Below are 25,451 nucleotides of genomic sequence, written 5' to 3' on the forward strand. Positions count from 1 at the left end.
TTGTTTAAAGATTCTGTTTGTTACTTCTTACACGTATAAATCATTGCGGCTCGGTGTCCCATGCGCGCTCGCGTGTGGCTACGTTGTTCAGACTCAGACTCCAACAGAAACTACACGGAAACACCAAAACCGCAAAGTTGTATCTAGTGAAGCCCGTCTGTTAAACAGTGTTGGCCGCGGTCGGAGGACGAGGGGGAGACCGTAGCTTTGGTCTCCAGGACCGGAGTCTCTGCTGTACTCTGCTCCTCTGCCTGCTTGCCTTCACTCACACACCGCGCTCGTTCTCGCTCTCGCTCTCGCCACTCTCACGTGCATGCGCGCTCACTACTGTAGGAATTTGGCAGTAACAGATTTGGTTATTAGCAAATTAATTAATAAATAATAATAGAATTATTAATATTAATAAAAATGATTAATAAACATCAATAATAAACGGGGCACCACCCTGGAATCAGGGACCAATAACCAAAATGTTAATATAGTCTCATTATATATGCTAAACTATCAATTTGGAACATTGATTAATAATTAAATTAATAACTATTACCAAAATAGATAGTAACGGTTGAAGGATATCGGAGTTCTTGACATAGCAGAGGTTGACATTATTCACTCTTGTACAACATTAAACAGACCAGCATGTATATTCCACAAACATTTATTTACAAGATAATAAAGGTTTAAAACACAATATTAATCTAACTACACACGTAGGCAAAATTGTTGGTACCCTTCTGTTAAAGAAAGAAAAACCCAAAATGCTCACTGAAATAACTTGAAACTGACAAAAGTAATAAGAAATAAAAATTTACTGAAAATGAACTAATGAAAATCAGCTATTGTTTTTGAATTTTAGTTCAACAGAATCATTTTAAAAAACAAACTAATGAAACTGGCCTGGACAAAAAATAAATAATAATATAAATAATGTGACCATAGGGACATGTTAAACTAAGGTGTGTCCTGTAAATAGCATCAGAGGTATCTTCAAACTTGTAATCAGTCAGTCTGCCTATTTAAAGGGTGAAAAGTAGTCACTGTGCTGTTTGGTGTCATGGTGTGTACCACACTGAACATGGACCACAGAAAGCTAAGGAGAGAGTTGTCTCAGGAGATTAGAAAGAACATTATAGACCTTCATGTTAAAGGTAAAGGCTATAAGACCATCTCCAAGCAGCTTGATGTTCCTGTGACTACAGTTGCACATATTATTCAGAAGTTTAAGGTCCATGGGACTGTAGCCAACCTCCCTGGACGTGGCCGCAAGAGGAAAATTGATGACAAATTGAAGAGACGGATAATACGAATGGTAACCAAAGAGCCCAGAACAACTTCCAAAGAGATTAGAGGTGAACTCCAAGGTCAAGGTACCTGCAGCCGAGACGCGAGCGGCTCGCGTGTAAAATAGGCGAGCCTTCTATTCTATAAGGCCTTTAAGTCCAAAAATGGGTAACTATTTACAAATGCGAAACCATTATCTGTACTTTTCACTTTTTTTTTACTTTTTGTACTTTATTGTCAATAAACTGGGACTTAATCTGTGCGCTCAGCAAACTCTTAATGTTTGCTTTTTGCTCAGCAAACTTCCGTTACACAGATTAGACCAGCACCCTCTGTGATCCTCGGCAGTACGAAACGTTAATATGAGTCATTTTCTCGTTTCTGTAACTATGGATTTAATCAAATAAAATCTGTGTAACTCAGCAAACTTTCAATGTTTGCTTTAGCTCAGCAAACATCTGTTGCGGCCTACAATAGATGTAAACCAAGTAGCAGATTAATTGCCATACAAGAAGGATTATCTTGTTCACATTTGGCGGTATAAAACCTGTGGTTGTACTCTGACAGGAGTCGTCCGTATGGCAGTCTGTTCCTGTGTCGCGCGTCTCTACTCAGGACTGTCAAAGCAGCACACAGCTCTTCTTATCTTTGAAAGGATTGGACGAGGCAGCGATGCCGGTGAGCAGAGGGTCACTGCGCCTGTGGTCCTGACAGTACCGGACCAAGTCTGCTGCTGTCAGGGAGATCTGCTGGGTTAAAGGTGGACAGGGTGGCATCACAGGATTCCAGACATTGTAATGCTGAAGTAATCATGTAATAATAGAGACATATCAGTGCACTCCATGTATTCTGGACATCTTCAGTTCGGGTGTATGATGAATCTATCATGCACAACAGAGTATTCAGACTCTTACATACCTTTATTCTCTCCATGCTTGCCTCCACCCGAAGTTGATCCACCAGTTTTTGTGCCTGAATAACACTGCTGCTGCTGCTGCTGCTGCTGCTGCACATCTTTCCTGACATTGCCCTTCAGTATAAAGACTCAACCACTCCAAAACCCTGCTATCTGGACCCCCTCAAAACCAAAAGTAGCAGCAGGACGATGATTTTTAGAGCAGTATTTTACCCCAAATCCAAAAGAGTCTGCACAGGTTGTTACAGGAGTGTGGTCAGAGAAGCTCCTGACTTTCCTTTTTCACCTGTGCCCCCCCTTTTTATTCACTGTTGAGGGCAGTTCAAAGGCTCTGTGATACTAAAGGTCATACAGTACAGTGGTGGAAATGTCACAAACATCACACATCACTGATGAAAAGATTATTGGCTATATGCTTCAGGCATGCCTTCTGCCTTTAGGTTTTTAAGCTGTTTACTTTAAAGGTGCAGCTGACTTGGCCAGAAACACAGGACTGCATGTTTATGCAATAATAGAAAAGGTGGAATATTTGAAGTCTTTATTAATCTGGTTAAATGTGTTTCCATTGTTTTGGAACGTATAGCCTACTACTGGAAATGCTGTAATGTTTACTTGTATACATTTAGCTGAAAGCTGCAGTTTCCTGTTACATTGTAGAGTGACATTTTACCTGCTAAACACATAATGAGCTGGTAATATGTCACGCACTGTTAAAGTGCAACCAGCCAACTGTATATGGAGTAATTTAAACCACCTTTGTCCAGCCTCAGTAGCCTCCGAGGTGCAGGTTTGAGCATCACACTGTTGTGTGCGATAATGTAACTGGAACCATTCAATTAGTACAATTTACTCCATATAAATAATATTAAATAAGTTTACATAAAAAAGCACATTTAGGAGTCAATGTGGTATTCACAGTTTGATATAAAGGATTTGAGTACTTCTTCCAACCCCGGATTAACATATGCTAATTTTAATGTTCAATATTAACTAAATAAGGTAAATAAAATAAATTGTTTAGGAGTATAATCATAAAATAACTCTGACTATAGTTTTGGTTTTGACCAGACTATATGGGGATTTGCACAGAAATACAGTTTGTTCATGTTTGTCCCTCTGGACGAGGAGGAGAACCTGCAAACAGCTGTCTCTGGTACCTGTGTGCAGCCTGCAGGAGGGGGCGGGGCCTAAACATTTAACATTTATAAATGCAAATCTTCTCTAACCATCTATCTTGTGTCCGGTGAAAGCCGATTACTACATCAGCATCTTCATCATGATCTCTGTTGAAGAAAAGGTTTGTTTTTTCATTTACAATTTTTTGCTTTATGCTCAGCAGCTGGGAAGCTCAGTGAAGGCTCAGATCATCAAGGCTCCTTGGTGATAACCTCATCACTAACATGCTCTTTGTGTCTTTTGCAGAAGAGGATGGTGGCTAAGATCCCTGCTATGCTGTTTCCTGTCTTTATGCTTTCCATGACAAGATTTACCTGTTAGAAAAAGCACAGTTCTTTTCTCTCCATTCAGATAGCTGAAATAGTATGGGGCAGTATGCTATTGCATGTACCAAAGAGACTATCTACAGTATAATGCATCAGGTTTTAGCCGTGCGCATGTGTGCGTGTGTGTGTGCGTGTGTGTGTGAGAGAGAGCGAGAGAATAAATATACACTCATGAGGCAATGTTATTTAAGCTCAGTTGACCTTACTGTCACTGTTACATGATGAAAAACGTGAATGTTTAACTTAATAAATCATAAATGAATAATTTCTTCCAGTTAGAAATAGTCTTTGTGCAGTAGGTCTGTGTGAGAAGATCAAAAGCATCACCACTAGGGTGCGCTGTGAGTGTGACTCAATATGGAGATGTAAATGTCTTCAGGCCTGGACCCTCAACATGCCTGAGAAATTTCAGGCAGATTTGACAATGTACATTGGATTTACAACAACATCTGAAAAGTCTGAAAAAATGTCCAAAACAAAAAGTTCTGATAAAAAATATCTGAAAAATGTCGGACAAAAAAAGTCTGAAAAATGTCGGACAAAAAAAGTCTGAAAAAAAAGATCTGAAAAAAGTCTGAAAAAAAAGATCTGAAAAATGTCTGAAAAAATGTCCAAAACCAAAAAGTCCGGAAAAAAAATTCCAAAACAAAAAGTCTGAAAAAAGAGATCTAAAAAATTACTGAAAAAAAAAATTTGAAAAAAAAGATCTAAAAAGAAAGTCTGAAAAAATGTCCGTAAAAAAAGATATGAAAAAAGTGATCTGAAAAAAGTCAGAAAAAAAAGTCTGAAAAAATGTCCGTAAAAAAATATCTGAAAAAAGTCTGAAAAGAAATTCTGAAAAAATGTCCAAAACAAAAAGTTCTGAAAAAAAATATCTGAAAAATGTCGGACAAAAAAAGTCTGAAAAAAAAGATCTGAAAAATGTCTGAAAAATATGTCTGAAAAAATGTCCAAAACCAAAAAGTCAGAAAAAAATGTCTAAAACAAAAAGTCTGAAAACAGAGATCTGAAAAATTAATGAAAAAAAAGATCTGAAAAAATGTCAGAAAAAAAAGTCTGAAAAAATGTCCGTAAAAAAAGATCTGAAAAAAGTCTGAAAAGAAAGTCTAAAAGAATGTCCAAAAAAAAAAGTTCTGAAAAAAAGATCTGGAAAATGTTGGACAAAAAAAGTCTGAAAAAAAAGATCTGAAAAATGTCGGACAAAAAAAGTCTGAAAAAAAAGATCTGAAAAATGTCGGACAAAAAAAGTCTGAAAAAAAGTTTGAAAAAAAAGTTCTGAAAAAAATATCTGAAAAATGTCGCACAAAAAAAGTCTGAAAAAAAATGATCTGAAAAATGTCGGACGAAAAAGTCTGAATAAAAAGATCTGAAAAATGTTGGACAAAAAAAGTCTGAAAAAAACGATCTGAAAAAAGTCTGAAAAAAAAGTCTGAAAACAAAGTCTGAAAAATGTCTGAAAAAATGTCCAAAACCAAAAAGTCCGAAAAAAAATGTCCAAAACAAAAAGTCTGAAAAAAGAGATCTGAAAAATTACTGAAAAAAAAATTTGAAAAAAAGATCTAAAAAAATTTCAGAAAAAAAAGTCTGAAAAAATGTCCATAAAAAAATATCTGAAAAAAGTCTGAAAATAAAGATCTGAAAAATGTCGGACAAAAAAAGTCTGAAAAAAAGTCAGAAAAAAATGTCTGTAAAAAAAAATCTGAAAAAAAAGTCTAAAAAAATGTCCCAAAAAAAAAGTTCTGAAAAAAAGATCTGAAAAATGTCGGACAAAAAAAGTCTGAAAAAAAAGATCTGAAAGTCTGAAAAAAAATATCTGAAAAATGTCTGAAAAAAAAGTCTGAAAAAAAGTTTGAAAAAAAAGATCTGAAAAATGTCGGACAAAAAAAGTCTGAAAAAAAGTCTGAAAAAAAATATCTGAAAAAAAAGTCTGAAAAAATGTCCGTAAAAAAAATCTGAAAAAAAATATTTGAAAAATGTTGGACAAAAAAAGTCTGAAAAAAATATCTGAAAAATGTCGGACAAAAAAAGTCTGAAAAAAAATATCTGAAAAATGTCTGAAAAAATACTCTGAAAAAACAGATCTGAAAAATGTTGGACACAAAAAGTTCTGAAAAATGATCTGAAAAATGTCTGAAAAAAAAATCTGAAAAAATGTCCGAAAAATGTCTGAAAAAAAAGTCTGAAAAAATGTCGAAAAAGATCTGAAAAAAATGTCTGAAAAAATGTCCAAAACCAAAAAGTCCGAAAGAAAGATCAGAAAAATGTCTGAAAAAAAAGTCTGAAAAAATATCCGAAAAGAAAGTCTGAAAATAAAGATCAGAAAAATGTCTGAAAAAATGTCCGAAAAAAAGATCTAAAAAAATGTCCGAAAATAAAGATCAGAAAAATGTCTGAAAAAAAAGTTTGAAAAAATGTCCGAAAAGAAAGTCTGAAAAAAATTGATCTGAAAAATGTCGGACAAAAAAGTCTGAATAAAAAGATCTGAAAAATGTCAGACAAAAAAAAAAGGTCTGAAAAAATGTCCAAAACAAAAAGTCTGAAAAAAGAGATCTGAAAAATGACTGAAAAAAAAATTTGAAAAAAAAGATCTGAAAAATGTCTGAAAAAAAGTCAGAAAAAATGTCCTTAAAAAAAGATCTGAAAATGTCGGACAAAAAAAGTCTGAAAAAATGTCCAAAACAAAAAGTCTGAAAAAAAGATGTGAAAAAAGTCTGAATAAAAAGTCTGAAAAAATTTCCATAAAAAAAGATCTGAAAAAAGTTTGAAAAAGAAGATCTGAAAAAAAAGATCTGAAAAATGTCGGACAAAAAAAGTCTGAAAAAAAAGATCTGAAAATGTCTGAAAAAATGTCCGAAAAAGAAATCTGAAAAAATCTCCGTAAAAAAAGATCTGAAAAAAGTCTGAAAAAAAAGATCTGAAAAATGTCGGACAAAAAAAGTCTGAAAAAAAAGATCTGAAAAAAAAGTCTGAAAAAATGTCCGAAAAAAAAAATATGAAAAAAAAGTATTAAAAAATGTCCAAAACAAAAATTTCTGAAAAAAAGATCTGAAAAAATGTCCGAAAAAAAAGATCTAAAAAAATGTCCGAAAAAAAAGATCTTAAAAATGTCTTAATGACTCAATAAATCATAAATGAATAATTTCTTCCCGTTACAAAGAGTTTTTGTGCAGCAGATATGTGTGAGGAGAGAACAACGGGTCCATCATGTGACTCTTAATTTCACATGACTGTGTTTCTGTTCTTTGTTGTATAAAAGGGACATACTTTACCAGACATTACATTACATTAAATCTGAGATTTCGAGAGTAAAGTCATAACTTAACGAGAAAAAAAAGATACGGCTTTTTTTCTCAAAAATGTGTGACTATTCTCATAATATTACATTTCTTTTCTCGTAAACTTATGACTTTATTCTCATAATATTAAGATTTTATTCTCATAATATTACAACTTTTTTTCCGTGAATTTATGACTTTATTCTCATAAAATTACAACTTTTTTTTCTCGTAAACCTATGACTATTCTCATAATATTATGACTTTATTCTCATAATATTATAGCTTTTTTTCATAAACTTTTGACTTTATTTTCATATTACGACTTTTTTTCCGTGAACTTATGACTTTATTGTCATAAAATTACAACTTTTTTCTCATAAACTTCTGACTTTATTATCATAATATTACGACCTTTTTTCTTGTAAACTTTGACTTTATTTTCATAATATTACGACTTTCTTTCCGTGAATTTATGACTTTATTCTCATAATATTCTGACTTTATTTTCATAATATTATGGCTTTTTTTTTCGTAAACTTTTGACTTTATTTTCATAATATTAACGACTTTTTTTTCTCGTAAACCTATGACTATTCTCATAATATTGTGACTTTATTCTCATAATATTAAGACTTTTCTCTCATAAACTTTTGTCTTTATTTTCATAATATTACGACCTTCTTTTCCGTAAACTTATGACTTTATTCTCATAATTGTATGACTTTATTATCATAATATTATGACTTTATTGTCATAAAATTACAACTTTTTTCTCATAAACTTATGACTTTATTCTCATAATATTACGACTTTATTCTCATAAAATTACAACTTTTTCTCATAAATTTATGACTTTATTCTCATAAAATTACAACTTTTTTCTCATAAACTTATGACTTTATTCTCATAATAATACGACTTTATTCTCATAAAATTACAACTTTTTTCTCATAAACTTATGACTTTATTCTCATAATATTACGACTTTATTCTCATAAAATTACAACTTTTTTCTCATAAACTTATGACTTTATTCTCATAATATTACGACTTTATTCTCATAAAATTACAACTTTTTCTCATAAATTTATGACTTTATTCTCATAATATTACGACTTTATTCTCATAAAATTACAACTTTTTCTCATAAATTTATGACTTTATTCTCATAATATTACGACTTTATTCTCATAAAATTACAACTTTTTCTCATAAATTTATGACTTTATTCTCATAATATTACGACTTTATTCTCATAAAATTACAACTTTTTCTCATAAATTTATGACTTTATTCTCATAAAATTACAACTTTTTTCTCATAAACTTATGACTTTATTCTCATAATAATACGACTTTATTCTCATAAAATTACAACTTTTTTCTCATAAACTTATGACTTTATTCTCATAATATTACGACTTTATTCTCATAAAATTACAACTTTTTTCTCATAAACTTATGACTTTATTCTCATAATATTACGACTTTATTCTCATAAAATTACAACTTTTTCTCATAAATTTATGACTTTATTCTCATAATATTACGACTTTATTCTCATAAAATTACAACTTTTTCTCATAAATTTATGACTTTATTCTCATAATATTACGACTTTATTCTCATAAAATTACAACTTTTTCTCATAAATTTATGACTTTATTCTCATAATATTACGACTTTATTCTCATAAAATTACAACTTTTTCTCATAAATTTATGACTTTATTCTCATAATATTACGACTTTATTCTCATAAAATTACAACTTTTTCTCATAAATTTATGACTTTATTCTCATAATATTACGACTTTATTCTCATAAAATTACAACTTTTTTCTCATAAACTTATGACTTTATTCTCATAATATTAAGACTTAATTCTCGAAATCTCAGATTTTTTTCCCTCAGTGTGGCCCTAATACTCTAGGAGTATGATAATACAATAATGTCTATAGTTTTGACCAGACTACAGTATAATGGGGATTTGCACAGAAACACGGTTTGGTCCTGTTTGTCCCTTCGCGCTCTCCGTAGTGGGATGCAGCATGCTGCAGGCTGCAGGAAGAGGAGACTCATGTGTTGTTTACTAACAGAAATCTCCTGTAACCGTCCTTCTTCCTTCTTGTGTCCGCTGACAGCCCATCACTACTTCACCATCTTCATCAACAACTGACCTCTCTTCAAGAAAAGGTGTGTTTTCATCTCATTCTTCTAATGTTTGGTCATGATTGAAGTCAGTCGACAGGGAACAGAAACCAGCTCACAGTTAGCTGGTCTGCTAGCTGACATCAGACCACATGAATAATACCTCAATAAAAGATTAAATGAAGTTTTTCATACATTTGCATGAAAAAAAAATGTGTTTCCACTTTGTCATTATGTGTTATTATGTGTATAAATGCAGTAAAATACTTAAATCTACCACACAAAGAGCTGCATAACTGGCTTGATTCAGGAATGCTCTCTCTAGCCTAAGGTTGCACAGCAAAATATGTCTCAGACTGGTTAAACTGGATATTAATGGGCGTTTTACAGTTGTCTTCTATTATATAATTCTGAAATTGTGAAATTTGCCAACCTGCATGGATCTCGTAAACTTCTGAATTTATTCTCATAATATTATGAATTTATTCTCATAATATTATGAATTTATTCTCATAATATTATGCCATTATTCTCATAATATTATGACTTTATTCTCATAATATTATGCCATTATTCTCATAATATTATGACTTTATTCTCATAATATTATGACTTTATTCTCATAATATTATGCCATTATTCTCATAATATTATGACATTATCCTCATAATATTATGACTTTATTCTCATAATATTATGCCATTATTCTCATAATATTATGACATTATCCTCATAATATTATGACTTTATTCTCATAATATTACGATTTTTTTCTCTTAAACTTGTGACTTTATTCTCATAATATTAAAAAAGAATGTTCTCGTAAACTTATGGCTTTATTCTCATAATATTATGAGTTTATTCTCGAAATCTCATATTTTTAAATTTTTCCTCAATGTGGTCCTAATACTCTGTCGTACTATTTCCCCTCTAAAATAAAACGTAAAAATACTACTATATAGTATTATGACTTTATTCTCATAATACCACAACTTTTTTTCTTGTAAACCTCTGAATATATTCTCATAATATTATGACTTATTTCTCATAAAACTTGTGACTTTAGTTTTATAATGTTACAATCTTTTTTCCCGTAAACTTGTGACTTTATTCTCATAATATTACGACTCTTTTCTCGTAAACTTATGACATTATTCTCATAATATTATGACTGTTTTCTCGTAAACATGACATTATTCTCCTAATTTTAATGACTTATTTTTTTCTCGTAAACCTATGACTTTATTCTCATAATATTATGATTTTATTCTCATAATATTACGACTTTTTTCTCGTAAACTTATGACTTTATTCTCATAATTATTCTCATTAATTTATGATTTTGATAGAAAGCTGCTTAGTTTTGACACAGCCAGTCAGAGCAGAGCTGCTGCCTCACCTGTCACCACAGACTGAAGAGATTACATCCATTGTTACATGATCAGGGCTCTACTGGACATCTCCTTAATGATAATCACTCATCACTAACTTGCTCTTTATGTTTTGTTTTGCAGTAAAGATGGCAGGCCAGGCTCCTTCTGTTGCCTTAGAGGCCATCCTTAAGACCAGTTGTGAGCTCCCGGAGGACCTGACGAAGATCAGAGGCTACGACTTCAACCAGGGAGCCGATCTCCAGGCGGTGATGAAGTCCTTCATCTCCACGGGCTTCCAGGCCAGCAGCATGGGCCAGGCCATCCAGGAGATCAACCTCATGGTGAGAGGAAGGGAAGCTGATCTTACAAATAATAACTAGGGCTATCAGTCAGAGTTAACGTGATAATAACGCGAGCAATCTTTCAGAGGTTATAGCAGGCTCAGTTTTAAACTGGTATCATATCATGGATGTAGGCGGAGTACACCCTGGACAGATCGCCAGCCTATCACCGGGCTGACACATAGAGACAGACAACCATTCACTCTCACATTCACACAACCTAACCTACAGGTCTTTACTGTGGGAGGAAACCGGAGAACACGGAGAAAAACCCGCGCTAACACGGGGAGAAAATGCACCACTGCACCAACCATGTCTTACTAAACAAACAAATTTCGTTGAGGAAAAACCATCATGAATATTTTCAAAGGAATCCCTTGACCTCTGACCTCCAGATCAGTGAATGTAAATGGGTTCTATGGGTACCCACGAGTCTCCCCTTTACAGACATGCCCACTTTATGATAATCACATGCAGTTTGGGGCAAGTCATAGTCAAGTCAGCACACTGACACACTGACAGCTGTTGTTGCCTGTTGGGCTGCAGTTTGACATGTTATGATTTGACCATATATTTTTTATGCTAAATGCAGTACCTGTGAGGGTTTCTGGACAAAATTTGTCGTTGTTTTGTGTTGTTAATTGATTTCCTATAATAAAAATATACATACATTTGCATAAAGCAGCATATTAGCCCACTCCCATGTTGATACGAGTATTAAATACTTGACAAATCTCCCTTTAAGGTACATTTTGAACAGAAAAAATATGCGATTAATTGCGATTGAAAATATTTTAATTGATTGACAGCCCTACAATTTCTTGGTACCCCAACACGGTGGAGGTGAATGGGATTTTATTGGTGGGACTTACAGTACTAATAATTACAGAAAGAAACAAAAGTTCTTGTTAGTCTGGACAAAGTTATACACCTCACTGTAATCACTTTGTTGCTTTTATTTTTTGGCCTTTATTTTGACGGTTAGTTGCAGAGAAAAGGAAATGTGGGGAGAGAAAGAGGTATGACTTACAACAAAGGTCCCCGGTTTGGGAGTTGAACCGTGAACGTTGCATTTATGTGGTAAACATCTTCAGCTATAGGGCGCCAATATTAAAACTGCTGTCAGCTTCCTCTGTGGATTATCCAGATTGATCCAGATTTGTATTAGGTAAACATGTTGTTTGAGCCTCTGATCAGTCTGTTTATGATATTTTGTAATGTTGACCATTGTTGTTTAATGACTCCACGCCCACAGATAGAGAAGCGTCTTGAGCCAGTGGAGGAGGATGAAAAAAAAGAGACTGAAGTGCCCGACGAACACCGGAGCAAGTCGGGCTGCACCATCTTCCTGGGTTACACCTCCAACCTCATCAGCTCCGGAGTCAGAGAGACCATCCGCTACCTGGCACAGCACAAAATGGTACAAATGTATAAACTCGTCATCTAAAACAATGTACTGATCCGACAGCGTGGACTAGTGTATCAGAACCTGTCTTGTCACTCTGTGTTAGGTGGATGTGATCGTAACCACAGCTGGAGGCGTAGAGGAGGATTTCATCAAGTGTATGGCTGACACATTCTTGGGAGACTTCAGCATGGCTGGCAAGGACCTCCGCCAGAAGGGCATCAACAGGTAGATACACCTCTCACATTCACATCCTCAGAATGATGCTGGTCAGGGTGCATACCATAAAGGTGACATTTTACACCGAGTTTGTCACCATAACATCATCAATAGCAGATGTTCTGTATACTCATAATGACAAAGGACAAGATACAGGGGGTTTGGTTTGCAGGTACTCGTCTTTAGAAGTCTCAGCTTTAGCCCCTTTACGACTGCAGGTCAACTTTACCCCGGAACTAGGAACCTTTTGAGGAACTCATTGTGTTTCTCCTGCAGGGACCAGGGTTTAAATTAAGGACATTTTACCCCCCAAAAAAGGCCCTGGTCCATTACAAAGCAAAATACATAATTCGCCGATGCTTTGGCCTGGCGGGGAGTCAACTTAGCACACTAGCAGAAACCCTGACATTCCCCGGGTCATCAAGGATCACGGGAACATGCAGGTGTATCATGCCCAGAGGGGGGTTCAGGTGCAACACAACTGACACGCACACACCTCAACCTTTTCACCAGTCCTGTGTCGTTCCAGTGAGCTCAGACCTTGAAAAGGAGCCCGCCATGTCCAAGAGATGGAACCATATGAATGGGCAAGGCGTTGACCGTGACGCCGCCGTGCATATGTCCTCTACAGTCACCCCGACAAACAAGGCCGCCAACACCACAACGCTGCGTCTAGAGTGTGCCTTCCCACAAGGCGTTTCTTAGAAGGGCTTCACTGGCCACACCATCACCGAAGCACACAAACAGAAGCTGTTCTGTGCGCCTGAGTGGGGCAACAACATAAGACATAACATGAACAGGAATAGGGCATAGTAGATGCGATCTTGCATCCCTGTCTCCCACATGTGGTGGAAGACATCCAAGAGCATCCAGTTATATGACCCTTGACCTGAATGAACTCCTCAAGTCTTGGGAACAAAGGAGGGGTTCGGTCTGAGCGTAGACCTACTGCGGTCAACCCCGAAGCATCAAGCAACTGGGGTGCACTGCTGGGGCGGTTAGTTCACATCCTCTGAGGTCAATGCAAGCAGAGACAACAGGTGCTCTGCTGCTCCCGGGTAGGCACGTCCTGATTAGCCGGCTACATTTATGCAAAATTCCATGGGCGGATGCGTCATTGGAGGAGATTTTTACCCGTAGAGTCCAGTAGAGGGCGGAGCCTGTGTGAGTTAGAACTTGTCGGGTCCCTGTTAATCATCTTCATCTCCTCCTCCTCCTCCTCCTCTTCTCCTTGCTGGATGTAGGATAGGGAATCTGTTGGTGCCCAATGACAACTACTGTAAGTTTGAAGACTGGCTGATGCCCATCCTGGACCAGATGCTTTTGGAGCAGACAACAGAGGTGGGTCTCTCTTTTAGCAGATCCTAGCAGAACAGTTATATGAAATAGCAGTACTTGTTAGTCTGGTGTCCTCACATAAAACAGTTGTGCAGTCAGGATCTTCCAAACTCTACTTTTATAATATTGTCTACAATATTGTATAATATATAATATAATATGTTTTTTTTATTTCAGGGAACCCATTGGACTCCCTCCAAAATGATCCATAGACTTGGCAAGGAGATCAATAACCCTGACTCTGTCTACTACTGGGCGCACAAGGTGAGTCCTCATTTATATCGGTAACGTTATTACATCATAAGGGAACCAAAAAAGACAAGAAAAAGATCTAAACACAAAATTAAATTGCTCCAGTTCTGCTTTGTTACTCACTTCATCCTGCTTCCCAGCCTCACTAATACTAGTAGTATTTCTTTATCATTAAATGTTCCGTATTATATTCTGTTTCAGAATAACATCCCAGTGTTCAGTCCTGCTCTGACAGACGGCTCTCTGGGCGACATGCTTTACTTCCACTCTTTTAAGAGCCCTGGCCTGGTTTTGGACATAGTGGAAGGTAAAAGCAACATCACTGCAGCAGAGCAGGATCACTGCAGCCGTCTCAGTGTTATCTGTTGGACATATCGTGAATGTGGACTTTTTTTATTTCAGATATTCGCAGGATGAACAGCCAGGCGGTGTTTGCCAAAAGGACGGGAATGATCATCCTGGGAGGAGGACTGGTCAAACATCACATATGCAATGCTAATCTTATGGTAACTAACTTCATGTCATCTTCATTTCTTAGGCTCCTAAAACCTGAATAATATCAGCATGTCCCATACGTCTTAATCAGAAAAAGCTCCATTCAAAATATCCAAGCAGAATATGTTGTTTACATGACCTGTATGAAATTCAGAATATTATCATGTTCGAAATAATAGTAAATAATATGAATGTGCATGTAAACGTCGTCACCGTCTCTCCTCTGTCTCCTTCCAGAGGAACGGAGCCGACCACGCCGTGTTTGTGAACACAGGTCAGGAGTTCGACGGCTCCGATTCTGGAGCCAGACCTGATGAGGCCATATCCTGGGGCAAGATCAGAGCAGATGCCAAACCCGTGAAGGTACTGATGATTTATACCAGCAAGACTAATGTCAACATCATAGTTATTATTTATTACAATTATATCCTCAGATAGCGTTTTATTAGAAGTTATTTTGAGATGTCTTCCCTTCTTCTGCTTCAAACAATTATCCTCATTATAGCTTCTGAGAAAGAGTTTAAAAACGTCGGGGCCATGAGCAAGACTTTATGTCACACAGCAAGTAGTTGTCTAACTTGTCAGGGTAAATTGCTAAACACAAGGTCCTAATCACAGGTAGTGGATTCACCAAAGCACTTAGATGACAATTATCCTGTGAAAATGACCTTCAATTAAATGCCGCGTTCCTGAGTGCTCATTTAAGATAATATATATTATCATATATTTCCCAGATGCCTTTTGGCAGCCCCTAGATAATACACCTCACTAGATAATACACCTGAGCTGTTTTCAGATGTGGATTGTTCCCTGCTCTTCAAACATCAACACTAACTGTTAATTGAAAAATCATATCAAACACGCAGCGATGCTGGACAGCATTATGCCAGTGTGACGGATTTGAAATCTACCCCACTAAATAACAGTTTTGGTCCAGAAATTAGACGAGTAGCTGTTCATATAACACACTTTAAAAATAGGCATCAGTGATGCATGACGTAAGACAAAAGACATTAACTTCCATTCAGATATAACCTACAGCTGACAAACTGCATTTTTGCTTTTTATTTGCAAATAAATAGAATGGCTTAATTTGACTTTGTTTTCCATTTGAATACATTTTACAGGAGGAAAATATGTTTGGAAATCATTTATAGCACATCAGAACTGGTAACCAGGTGAGGAGGCTGAGCAATAGTTGTCTGGGCCCTTGAAGCAGGAAAGAAAAAGGGATGTTTTTAACACCTTTGGCCTCCAGGTGGCAGTGTCTGCACAGTGTTTGATCCAAAGGATCAAAGCACCAAAAACATAAATATGGAAAGCAGGAAACTGGAATCAGTTTAGTGTAGTGAAGTATGTAACACACCACAAATACACCGTTCTTTGTTCCCAGGTGTATGCAGATGCCTCTTTAGTCTTCCCTCTGATCGTGGCCGAGACCTTCGCTCTCCACGCCAACAAGCTGACTGCCGGCAAGAAAACCGATTAAATGGTTGCCCCCCTTAAATGGTCTTGTTAGATAGAAACAACCAACTTTGTCCCCTCTGGTTCTTCCCTTGTTGGGCTAATTGCAGGCTTTCAACTGGCAACTTTAAGAAGCAGCGTTACATACAATGCTGCAATTGAAAACCTCATTTAATGGGGGTCAGTGGTGAAGGGTTTCCTGTCTTTATGCTTTCCATGACAAGATTTACTTGTTAAGAAAAAGCACAGTTCTTTTCTCTCCATTCAGATAGCTGAAATAGTATGGGGCAGCATGCTATTGCATGTACCAAAGAGACTGTCTACAGTATAATGCATCAGGTTTTAGTTGTGCGTGAGTGTATGTGAGAGAGAATAGATACACACTCCTCATGAGGCAATGTTATTTAAGAGCTGTGATTTATTTCGGTTTAGTTGTGGCACACCGTCACACACTTGTATATTACCATTATACTTCTTTGTTTTACCTTATTGTTACTGTTTCAGGTTGAAAGACGTGCCTGTTTTACTTGATAAATCATGAATTCATAATTTCTTCCCGTTACAAATAGTCTTTGTGTGGTAGGTCTGTGTGAGAAGACCACAAGGGGTCCATCATGTGACTCTTAATTTCACATGACTGTGTTTCTGTTCTTTGTTGTATCATAGGACATTACAGATCTATCTATCTATGATGAAAAATGAGTTTATAATTATTATATTATGTAAGTTTACAGCCACTCAGTTGCATTTGAAATATGTGAACTGCAGAAAGTGTTACTGGTGTTATTATATTGTTGAGAGATACACTCAGTGGCCACTTTATTAGGTACATTTGTGTAATCTATTGCAATTTCAATATTATATTGAGAGGTGTACGGGTATATGAGGGGCAGGATATTAGAAACACCTCTGAATATAATGCATTTCAGTACAACAGTGGTTCTCAACCTGGGGGTTTGGACCCCCAACAGGGTCGCGAGATAATTTCCGGGGGTCGCCAGAGGGTTGTTGAGAAAAAAAATAAAAATAAAAAGTTTTTATTGAGTGTTCTTGTGAGAGTTAAAGTGTACGTTCACATGATGTTCTGACGGGGGATTTCTGGCAGGTCGGGGGGAGAGGAAGAGTCACGAAACGCATCAAAAATCCACCGTGCCCGGAGCACATCGGACAATATCTGCTGTTAAAACTAAACAAAATTGACGTCACTAACAAAGCATTATTTATTTAAGCTAATTTATTTAAACTAATCGGAACAGTCACGATAATCACTCAGAATCAGCAAGGGAGGCGCGTAGAAACTGTTGACGAGGAGGCGTAGGCGGGGGGTCGCGAACACCAACCTGATTATTCTGACAGGTCGCGACTTGAAAAGGTTGAGAACCACTGCGGTCCAACACCACCACTAACTATGACCTATAATTTACTATAATTTACACACAAAAACACAACATCATAGGCATCACAAAAGTAGACTGCATGCCAGAACACACAAAGTGGACATGAGTGTATTTATCTATTTTATGAGACATTTTATAAGCTGTTTTTCTTTGTCATTGAGATTCAAACATCCGTCTGTAAACTCTGATTCAGCCTCCAACCTTTTGAAACCTCTCTTCTTAATAAACACAAGACAGAACTCGGCACTATGCACTCTGTTGCTGCAGCCAGAGTTTGTCTTATTGTTAAGAAAAACAAAGTTGTAAGCGTCTCATTCACGTGTACAAATGGTGGCAAACATGCTCAGCGACAATCCGCTGAGAGGCTTCAGGTGCATACTTGTATTTTGGGTTTCTACTAGAACGTGTTTACATGCTTTAATGTTCAGTAAAACGCTTTACTTCTCTCATACCGGCTGTGCTTCAGCGCCTCTTTTCACCCTCTGTCTGAAACTCTCTGTTTGATCTTTTTTTGGGGGCGTGCCAAACTAGCCGTTAGGCAGGTATTGTGCAAATGTGTTACTTAGTGACATCACCACGTTATGGAAGAAAAGGTGTTTCAGTCAGTTCAGGAGCAGCGTTTCTGTGGGGGAGAGTAACTCCCTTTGGCCTTGAGGCTTTGTAACTTTACAGACCTTTTACATGCACAAAAAAAACTATATAACTATAGAAAGTTCTCTTTCTAGAAAGAGAAAAAGCATTACAGGTCCTCTACTGTCTGGTGAGCGCCTCCAGTGACCTAAAAGGACCTGCGTGAAGGATTTAGGCTACATTCACACACAACATCAATTCATTTTGAATGGGGGTAGTGCGTTTGGGCTGCGGCGGCTGCGGCGGAAAAGTAGAAACAATACATTTTTGTAGAAACGCAATCCGACGTCACGCTGCGGTGGCCAAATCAGGTAACCGGCGATCCAGAGCTGAACAACCCAGACATGAGGGAACAAAAGACGTTAATGGTCGCAGATAATGGGCCATTCAAGTGACTCGCCCAGACCTCCGCCAGACAACCCTGCGGAGAATCGGTGGTGGTACGTGTCCACAGGGGCGTTTTTTTATCATGAGGGATCGTCTCGCTTCCCAGTGTTGGACTCTTGATGGGCTGCCACTAGACGCAAGGCACTCTGCACCTGATTGGATGAACACTTTCCCTCGTGGAAAGGTTTTCAAACCGGAACCAACATGGCGGCTCGTTTGGAAACTTTCTTCTCTAATATCACGAAAATAGTTCACCGAAATGTGTTTCTGAGAACATTTTATGTGATAAAATAAGCCGTGCCGTTGCTGAATCTGTCTTTATTTTAGATCGACGATGCTTAGTTTAAAAATTTCTTGGGAGTTTCCAGAGGCGGCGAGTCGCATCATACGCCCCTGATTTGCATAAAGTAGCCTAGACCTCAACAAATGAGGAGCGGCCAATGTGACGCCCTGTCTCTCGAACCATGCACCGCCGCGCTACCAGAATGCATTGCACGGCTGCTTACGTAGATAATGAATAGGAAGCGTTGAGTATCATCCTCTGCTCTCCCCTCCCTTTCCAAGCGTGTCGGAAAACCATACGGTGGCCTTCAGGTAACGTAAAAAAATGAAAGGCTCATTCAAGGCTAACGAAAACAAAACGATTCTTATAGTTCCAGGTGATTATACACCAATTATGAATACTATATTTAATTTTTGGACTCTCAGCTCTTTTCCCTCTCTTCAGCAGAATCAACCACATAATGTAGTAACAACGATGAGGCCATTTCCCATCACAGTACATCAGGCTGCTATTGTGGGAGTGGATATTTCCTCTGGCTAATCACTGCTCCCATATCCTTTACACACACACACACACACACACACTCACTGTGACGTTCACAACCCCCGTTACAGACTTTGGACTGGAAACGTGGGTCGTTTTTAGTGTGAAATGTGTCACTTTTTTTCCGAGAGTTGTTTTAAAGTGTATTTTTTTTTTTTAGTGGGAATGGTGACCTTTTCATTTTTGGAAACGGAGATGGAGAATTGGACCTGGGATAAGGTCAACTTTCCCAAAAACCTCAGCTCCATGTGTCTCACTCGCACACACACACACACACACACACACACACACACAAGTTGGGCGTTCCTGTCTCGGTACAAACTGCTTTTCCATTCAGTCTTTCTATCGTTTCCTGTTGGCGGTGGCACTGTGTGTGAGTGTGTGTGTGTGTGTGTGTTTACCCAGGGCTTGACAGTTAAAAGATTTCTTTAAAAGAGGCAGTGGAGTATGGATTCTCAGCCGTATAGAAACCTCTGTTTGCTCTGTGCTTAATGGAAAGATTACAGAGATACTGGGAGGGCTGAAAAGAGTGAGATAGAGACTGTGTGTGTGTGTGTGTGTGTGCGTGGATGAGCTGTAGTCACGCTATGATAATATTGTGTGGCGTCTGCACAGAGCAGACAGTGTTTGCCCCTCCTCCTCCTCAGCGGAACAATCAGTACACTGTGTGATGTGCAGGGCCACAGCAGTCATAATGGCAATTATGTCTTCTCCCGGCCAGATTGGCAGCTTTTTTTTTTTTTTTTTTTATGGGTGAGAACCAAAGAGTCAGACAGACAGGGAGGGAGGGAGGGAGAAAGAGGAAAAGACAGAGGGAGAGTTGACCTGCTGCACAGCTGCAGGGTGGGGTGGATCAGTGAGGAGTGGAGGGAAAAGAAAGGAAACACACAGTGGATAGATTTGTGCACATTTGCATATTTATATCAGTTTATAAGTGTGTGTGTGCAAGCCCGTAATTTCCACCGGGGACAGGTGAGGTCATGCCCCCCTTTCCTGCTCACTTTTATTGTTTCAGGTTTTTTCACTGATAATGTCCAGCCCCCATATTCCAGATAAGAGCGGAGAAGTGCTGATAAAAATGTTGATATATACCACATTTGTCTGTAGTCGCCTTCAGTTATTATTACCTCAAAGAAATTATCTTGAAGGTCCCATATTGTCAAAAGTGAGATTATGATGTCTTTTATATTATAAAGCAAGTTTAAGTGCCATATAAATACTGTGAAAGTATCAAAAACACTCAATCCATGGAGAAATACACACGGCCCGTACTAGAAACTGTGTCTTTGAAACAAGCTGTCAAGATTTCTGTAATTTTGTGATGTCACGAATCTACAATATAAAGACCATTACGTGGTTTTAAACATTCTAATTGTGTCCCAGTTGATTTCCTGTTGCAGTGGATGTGAATGACATCAGCTGACAGGAAGTAAACATGAACCCAAACTGTTGCCTGGCAACGCAATTCCGTTGAAATGCACTAAAACGGAGCGTTTCAGACAGAGGGTTAATACCGGTTTATTCAGGCAGACAGTATGAGGAAAATTAAGTTGTTTTTTTTAACATTACAGCATGTAAACATGTTCTAGTAGAAACACAAAATACAAGTATGAAACTGAAAATGAGCACGATATGGGACCTTTAACGAGCAGGTTGCAGACTTGTTTGCGACTTTCTTGACTTGCAAAATTCTGTTTTAAATTGACAAACATCATATTATGTGGGATTCATGGCGCAATTCAAACGGGATCAAAAAAATTATTTTGACTACTGTTCATATTTTTTTCCGAAATAAGGTCCCATGGTGGTCAATCGGAAGATGCGGGACTTAGGCTCTCTATGCAGTCTGCTCTGCCTCGTAGAGAGGCGAAGTCAGGAACTTGTGCTAAATGTTGACGATGAAAGAACTGTCATGGCCATTTTCAAAGGGGTCCCTTGACCTCTGACCTCCAGATATGTGAATGTAAATGGGTTCTATGGGTACCCACGAGTCTCCCCTTTACAGACATGCACACTTTATGATCATCACATGTAGTTTGGGGCAAGTCATAGTCAAGTCAGCACACTGACACACTGACAGCTGTTGTTGCCTGTTGGGCTGCAGTTTGACATGTTATTATTTGAGCATATTGTTTTATGCTAAATGCAGTACCTGTGAGGGTTTCTGGACAATATCTGTCATTGTTTTCTGTTGTTAATAGATTTCCAATAATAAAAATAGATACATATATTAGCATAAAGCAGCATATTTGTCCACTCCCATGTTGATAAGAGTATTAAATACTTGACAAATCTCCCATTAAGGTGCTTTTTGAAGAGATAAAAAATTTAATCGCGATTAAATATTTTAATCGATTGACATCCCTAGTCTTTTTTAAAAAAATTAAATTCCAGCTTCTTAAATGTGAAGATTTTCTTTACTCCTCTATGACAGTAAACTGAATGTTGTGGACAAAACAAAACACTTGAGGACGTCATCTTGGTAGAGATGCAGCGATCCAACTTTTTCAGTCCCGATAGCGGTACCTGGGCTTTTGGGTAAAAAAAAAATCTTCAAAATTGACAGAATTTCTATTTATTATTAAAATAATAAATTGTGCACCAGCAACTTGGTAAAAAAAAAAAAAATCCTCAAAATGAACAGGAATGACAATTCAAATGTAAAACCTTTTTAATGCATAAAACAGTGCTTAAACAGGAAGATTAAAATCCCAGTACATAATGTATAAACATAGAACTGAATTGAATAGATTGGCCTCATTGTCACCGATACCCGATCCAGCTGTTTGAGTCAGTATCGGCCGATATATCCGATCCTGTATCGTATCGGTGCAACAACCTAATCGAGAAAATAATCAACAATGAAAATAATCTTTAGCCTAGTTGCAGCTCTAATGTTTATTATTACATTTTAATTTTTTTTGTAGGCTACTTCATTGTGTGTCCCCCCCACACACACACTTCTGAACCAAACCTAAGTTCATCCTCGTGGCTCTTTATCTCCACCTCTGTTTAGCTGTTATGTTGCCATAGGAACGCCCACCTCGGAAGCCTATTGGCCGACCCGCAGAGGTAGCGGCGGCAGGTGAGGCTGTGCGTGGGTGGAGGGAGAGAGGAGGGGCCGAGACAGGAAGACAAACAGTGAGTTATATAGAAGATTAAAGATTTCAAGATTCAAGAGTTTTATTTGCCATTTGCACCTTTAACTAAGTACATTGGAATTCTGAGCAGTTTACACCGAGTCGGCTTTAAGAAAAGACAAAAAAAGGTATAAAAGGCACGAGGTAATTACAGTACAAAATAAGTAGCACATTCAACTCAACACAATAAATAAATAAATTATTAAAATATAAAACGCCCTCAGTGTAGTCAATAAATAAACTAAACTACCCTCTGCATAAGAACGATACCCCCACAATACAAATATACAGTAAATAAATAAATACTTCCAAAAATGAATACAAATTAAATGCAAAAATAAATAAATAAATGCAAAGATAAATATACAAATAAATAAATGAATGCAAAGATAAATACACAAATAAATACATAAATTATAAAAATATAAAACACCCTCAGTGTAGTCAATAAATAAACTAAACTACCCTCTGCATAGCAATGATACCCCCAGAATACAAATATACAGTAAATAAATAAATACTTCCAAAAATGAATACAAAATAAATGAAAAAATAAATAAATAAATAAATAAAAAAATGTATAAAAATAAATACACAAATAAATAAATAAATTAAAACATAAAACGCCCTCAGTGTAGTCAATAAATAAACTAAACTACCCTCTGCATAGGTACATGACCCCCAGAATACAAATATATATATATATATATATATATATATATATGCTCCATGACCATGTTAAAAGAACTTGTAACTCTCAAAAATATTAAAAAAAATAAATAATTAATAGATTTCAGACAGTGGAAAGCAGCATATTGCACAGCATTACAGTCCATTCAGTTCAGGTGTACTGTGTGTCAATAATGGTATCAAGGTGAGGTGTGGGGTATTTATTGTCCCCTAAGGGAAACAATAGAGCAATAAATGTATAGAAGGCGGGTAAAGACTCTGATAAATGGAAGAGAGGAGGAGGAGACCAGTTAAAGGGAGTTAAAGGGAGTTAAAGGGGAGGGTTTCTGCTCTATCAGAAACAGGAAGTCGCCAGTTGAACCGCCGTCTCCTCCTCCTCCTCCTCCTGACGCAGCTGGCTGAGGCTGATGACGGCCATGTGTCACCGTTGCCATAGTAACCACCCGGGCAGGGACAAACATCCGGATGCGCTGCTGACAGCCGTGTCACCATTTTCTCATCAAATATGTTATAATAATCACTATCACTGGTCACCATGGTGACCGGTAAACAAAGAGGATGTACAGTACGATGACAGGCTTCCCCCCCTTCACCTTTCTGACGTGTAGATACTTTCTGCAGTCCGTCTTTTCATCAGTGAAACATGTTTTTTTTATGTTTTATTTAACGTTACAGTAACATAACTTTATCATGTAGAGACCAGCTGAGAAAAAACAGTTTAAAGTAGCCTAAAAATGTGTGTTTTTCCACACAGTATCTCATGGTGTTTCTGCAGTCGCAGCAAAAAACTGTTGGATTTATGATAAAATTGTTTATAAAATGCTTGATAATGAAATACACAGTGTTATTACCCATCTCTACATAAGATATAATAACCAAATAAAGTGATTTAATACAATTTATGAAGCATTTTATGGGTCTAAACACAACTTTCCTTCATAGAATAAGAATAGAATAGAAAGCTTTATTGTCATCGTATTAAATACAACGAGATTCACAGTTGCCACTCCTGGTCAGTGCTTTAAAACAAACACTTGTAAAACATATAACAGGTAAAACACACATAGTTATAAAGCAAATAAAACAGGGATAAAAAATGTAAAGTAGATGTAATAAGTAAATATAAACAGAGGTGTTACACTTGAGGAATAAATTAGGTAAAATAGATGTAATGTAAACAGAGGGAATTGCACTTGTAAAATAGGTAGAGTATATGTAATAAATAAAACGTAAACAAAGGTAGTTGCACTTGAGCTATATAGTGCATCAAAGGATATATTGTATAATACTGTATAATGAGCTAATTCAATTATAAAATTACATTATTTTCAAATTGAATTGTTTCATATACATAATACTTTACACCATATTACAATTATTTATTTATTTATAAATCATTTAGATGATTTTTTTTCATCTAAATGTGCCTGTCCCACACATCTGACTCAACGAATGCCATAATAAAAGTTGTATTCAAAGCCAAACAAATCTGGTTTCCATGGAAACAGACATTAGCAAGTTGAGCAGATGGATGACGGGTTTGGGCCGCCCACATACTGTAGTTGTGATCCTGAAGGTGAAGATTACCTTTGTGATTGATAGGGGATTTTTTTGTGTCGTTATGCAAATACGTCTTTAACGTTTCCTGATGTTACAAGATACAGATTTACGCTGCACACTCATAGCTCCGATGCATTTATTTCAACTTCACACTATGTGAGAAATAAATGCACGATATCAAAAATGAGGCAAAAATTACAAAATTGGAAAAACATCGGAGGATTTGGAAGTAATTTAGCATTCTTCATTTGACTTTTAATGTTGAATTGAAGCATTATTTTTGTAGATATAGATGTGTAATTACTCTTTTTTATTTTGACTTTTGTACTGTTAATTTCTCGAAGCCAGCACGTCACTAGAACAGGCGTTTTGTCAGTAACAGCTCTCCGCTATGCAAAGGAAAGTCTCAGACTGTGCAGAGTTCATGAGAGGTGAAAAGTTAATGTTGCATAATACTGTGACCAAACTAAAGCAAAACACCGAGAAAATAGATTTTTACCATAAAAAAATGTAGGTCAGGAAAAGGCATCCAGGTGCCACGAGAGCATTCAGACTTTCATAACTAGCCAAAGACAAAAGGTTGGTGTGTTAAAGTGAGAGGAGGAACTAAAATCTTTGTTTGGAATGAAAACCAGCATTTGATTTCCTGTTCCTGACCTGAAACAAGAGAAGAAGGAAAATAGGTGATAGAGTTAGAGAGAGGTAAAAGGTGAAAAGGATTTTAAATATTAGGGCTGTCAAAGTTAACGCAAATGAGTTTTAACGCCACTAATTTCTTTAACGCATTAACTTGCGATTATTAGGTTGT

At 36.8% G+C, this 25,451-nt stretch overlaps 2 protein-coding genes and 1 long non-coding RNA gene across 3 annotated transcripts; 2 read left to right on the forward strand and 1 right to left on the reverse strand.

Moving 5' to 3' along the window:
- Positions 1-1,545: 1,545 nt before the first annotated feature.
- Positions 1,546-2,307, reverse strand: LOC119501170 (guanine nucleotide-binding protein G(I)/G(S)/G(O) subunit gamma-7-like). The gene is made up of 2 exons (XM_037791322.1): positions 2,200-2,307; positions 1,546-2,027 (listed from the first exon to the last, which is right to left on the reverse strand). Exons 1-2 carry the CDS (start codon positions 2,305-2,307, stop codon positions 1,902-1,904), a joined length of 234 nt encoding a protein of 77 aa, XP_037647250.1. The 3' UTR covers positions 1,546-1,901.
- A 1,109-nt stretch (positions 2,308-3,416) lies between these two features.
- Positions 3,417-17,705, forward strand: dhps (deoxyhypusine synthase). Its single transcript, XM_037792720.1, has 11 exons — positions 3,417-3,494; positions 9,120-9,171; positions 10,641-10,840; positions 12,096-12,260; positions 12,352-12,473; positions 13,709-13,805; positions 13,980-14,066; positions 14,256-14,361; positions 14,457-14,560; positions 14,787-14,912; positions 15,943-17,705. The coding sequence occupies exons 1-11, from the start codon at positions 3,474-3,476 to the stop codon at positions 16,036-16,038; spliced, it is 1,176 nt and encodes a 391-aa protein (XP_037648648.1). The 5' UTR covers positions 3,417-3,473; the 3' UTR covers positions 16,039-17,705.
- Positions 17,706-23,482: 5,777 nt separating this feature from the next.
- On the forward strand, positions 23,483-23,981 carry LOC119501945. The gene is made up of 2 exons (XR_005209969.1): positions 23,483-23,687; positions 23,838-23,981. It is a non-coding gene; the product is annotated as an uncharacterized LOC119501945 (long non-coding RNA).
- The last annotated feature ends 1,470 nt before the right edge of the window (positions 23,982-25,451 follow it).

The sequence above is a fragment of the Sebastes umbrosus genome, chromosome 14 (assembly GCF_015220745.1).
Source record: "Sebastes umbrosus isolate fSebUmb1 chromosome 14, fSebUmb1.pri, whole genome shotgun sequence".
Taxonomy (NCBI): domain Eukaryota; kingdom Metazoa; phylum Chordata; class Actinopteri; order Perciformes; family Sebastidae; genus Sebastes; species Sebastes umbrosus.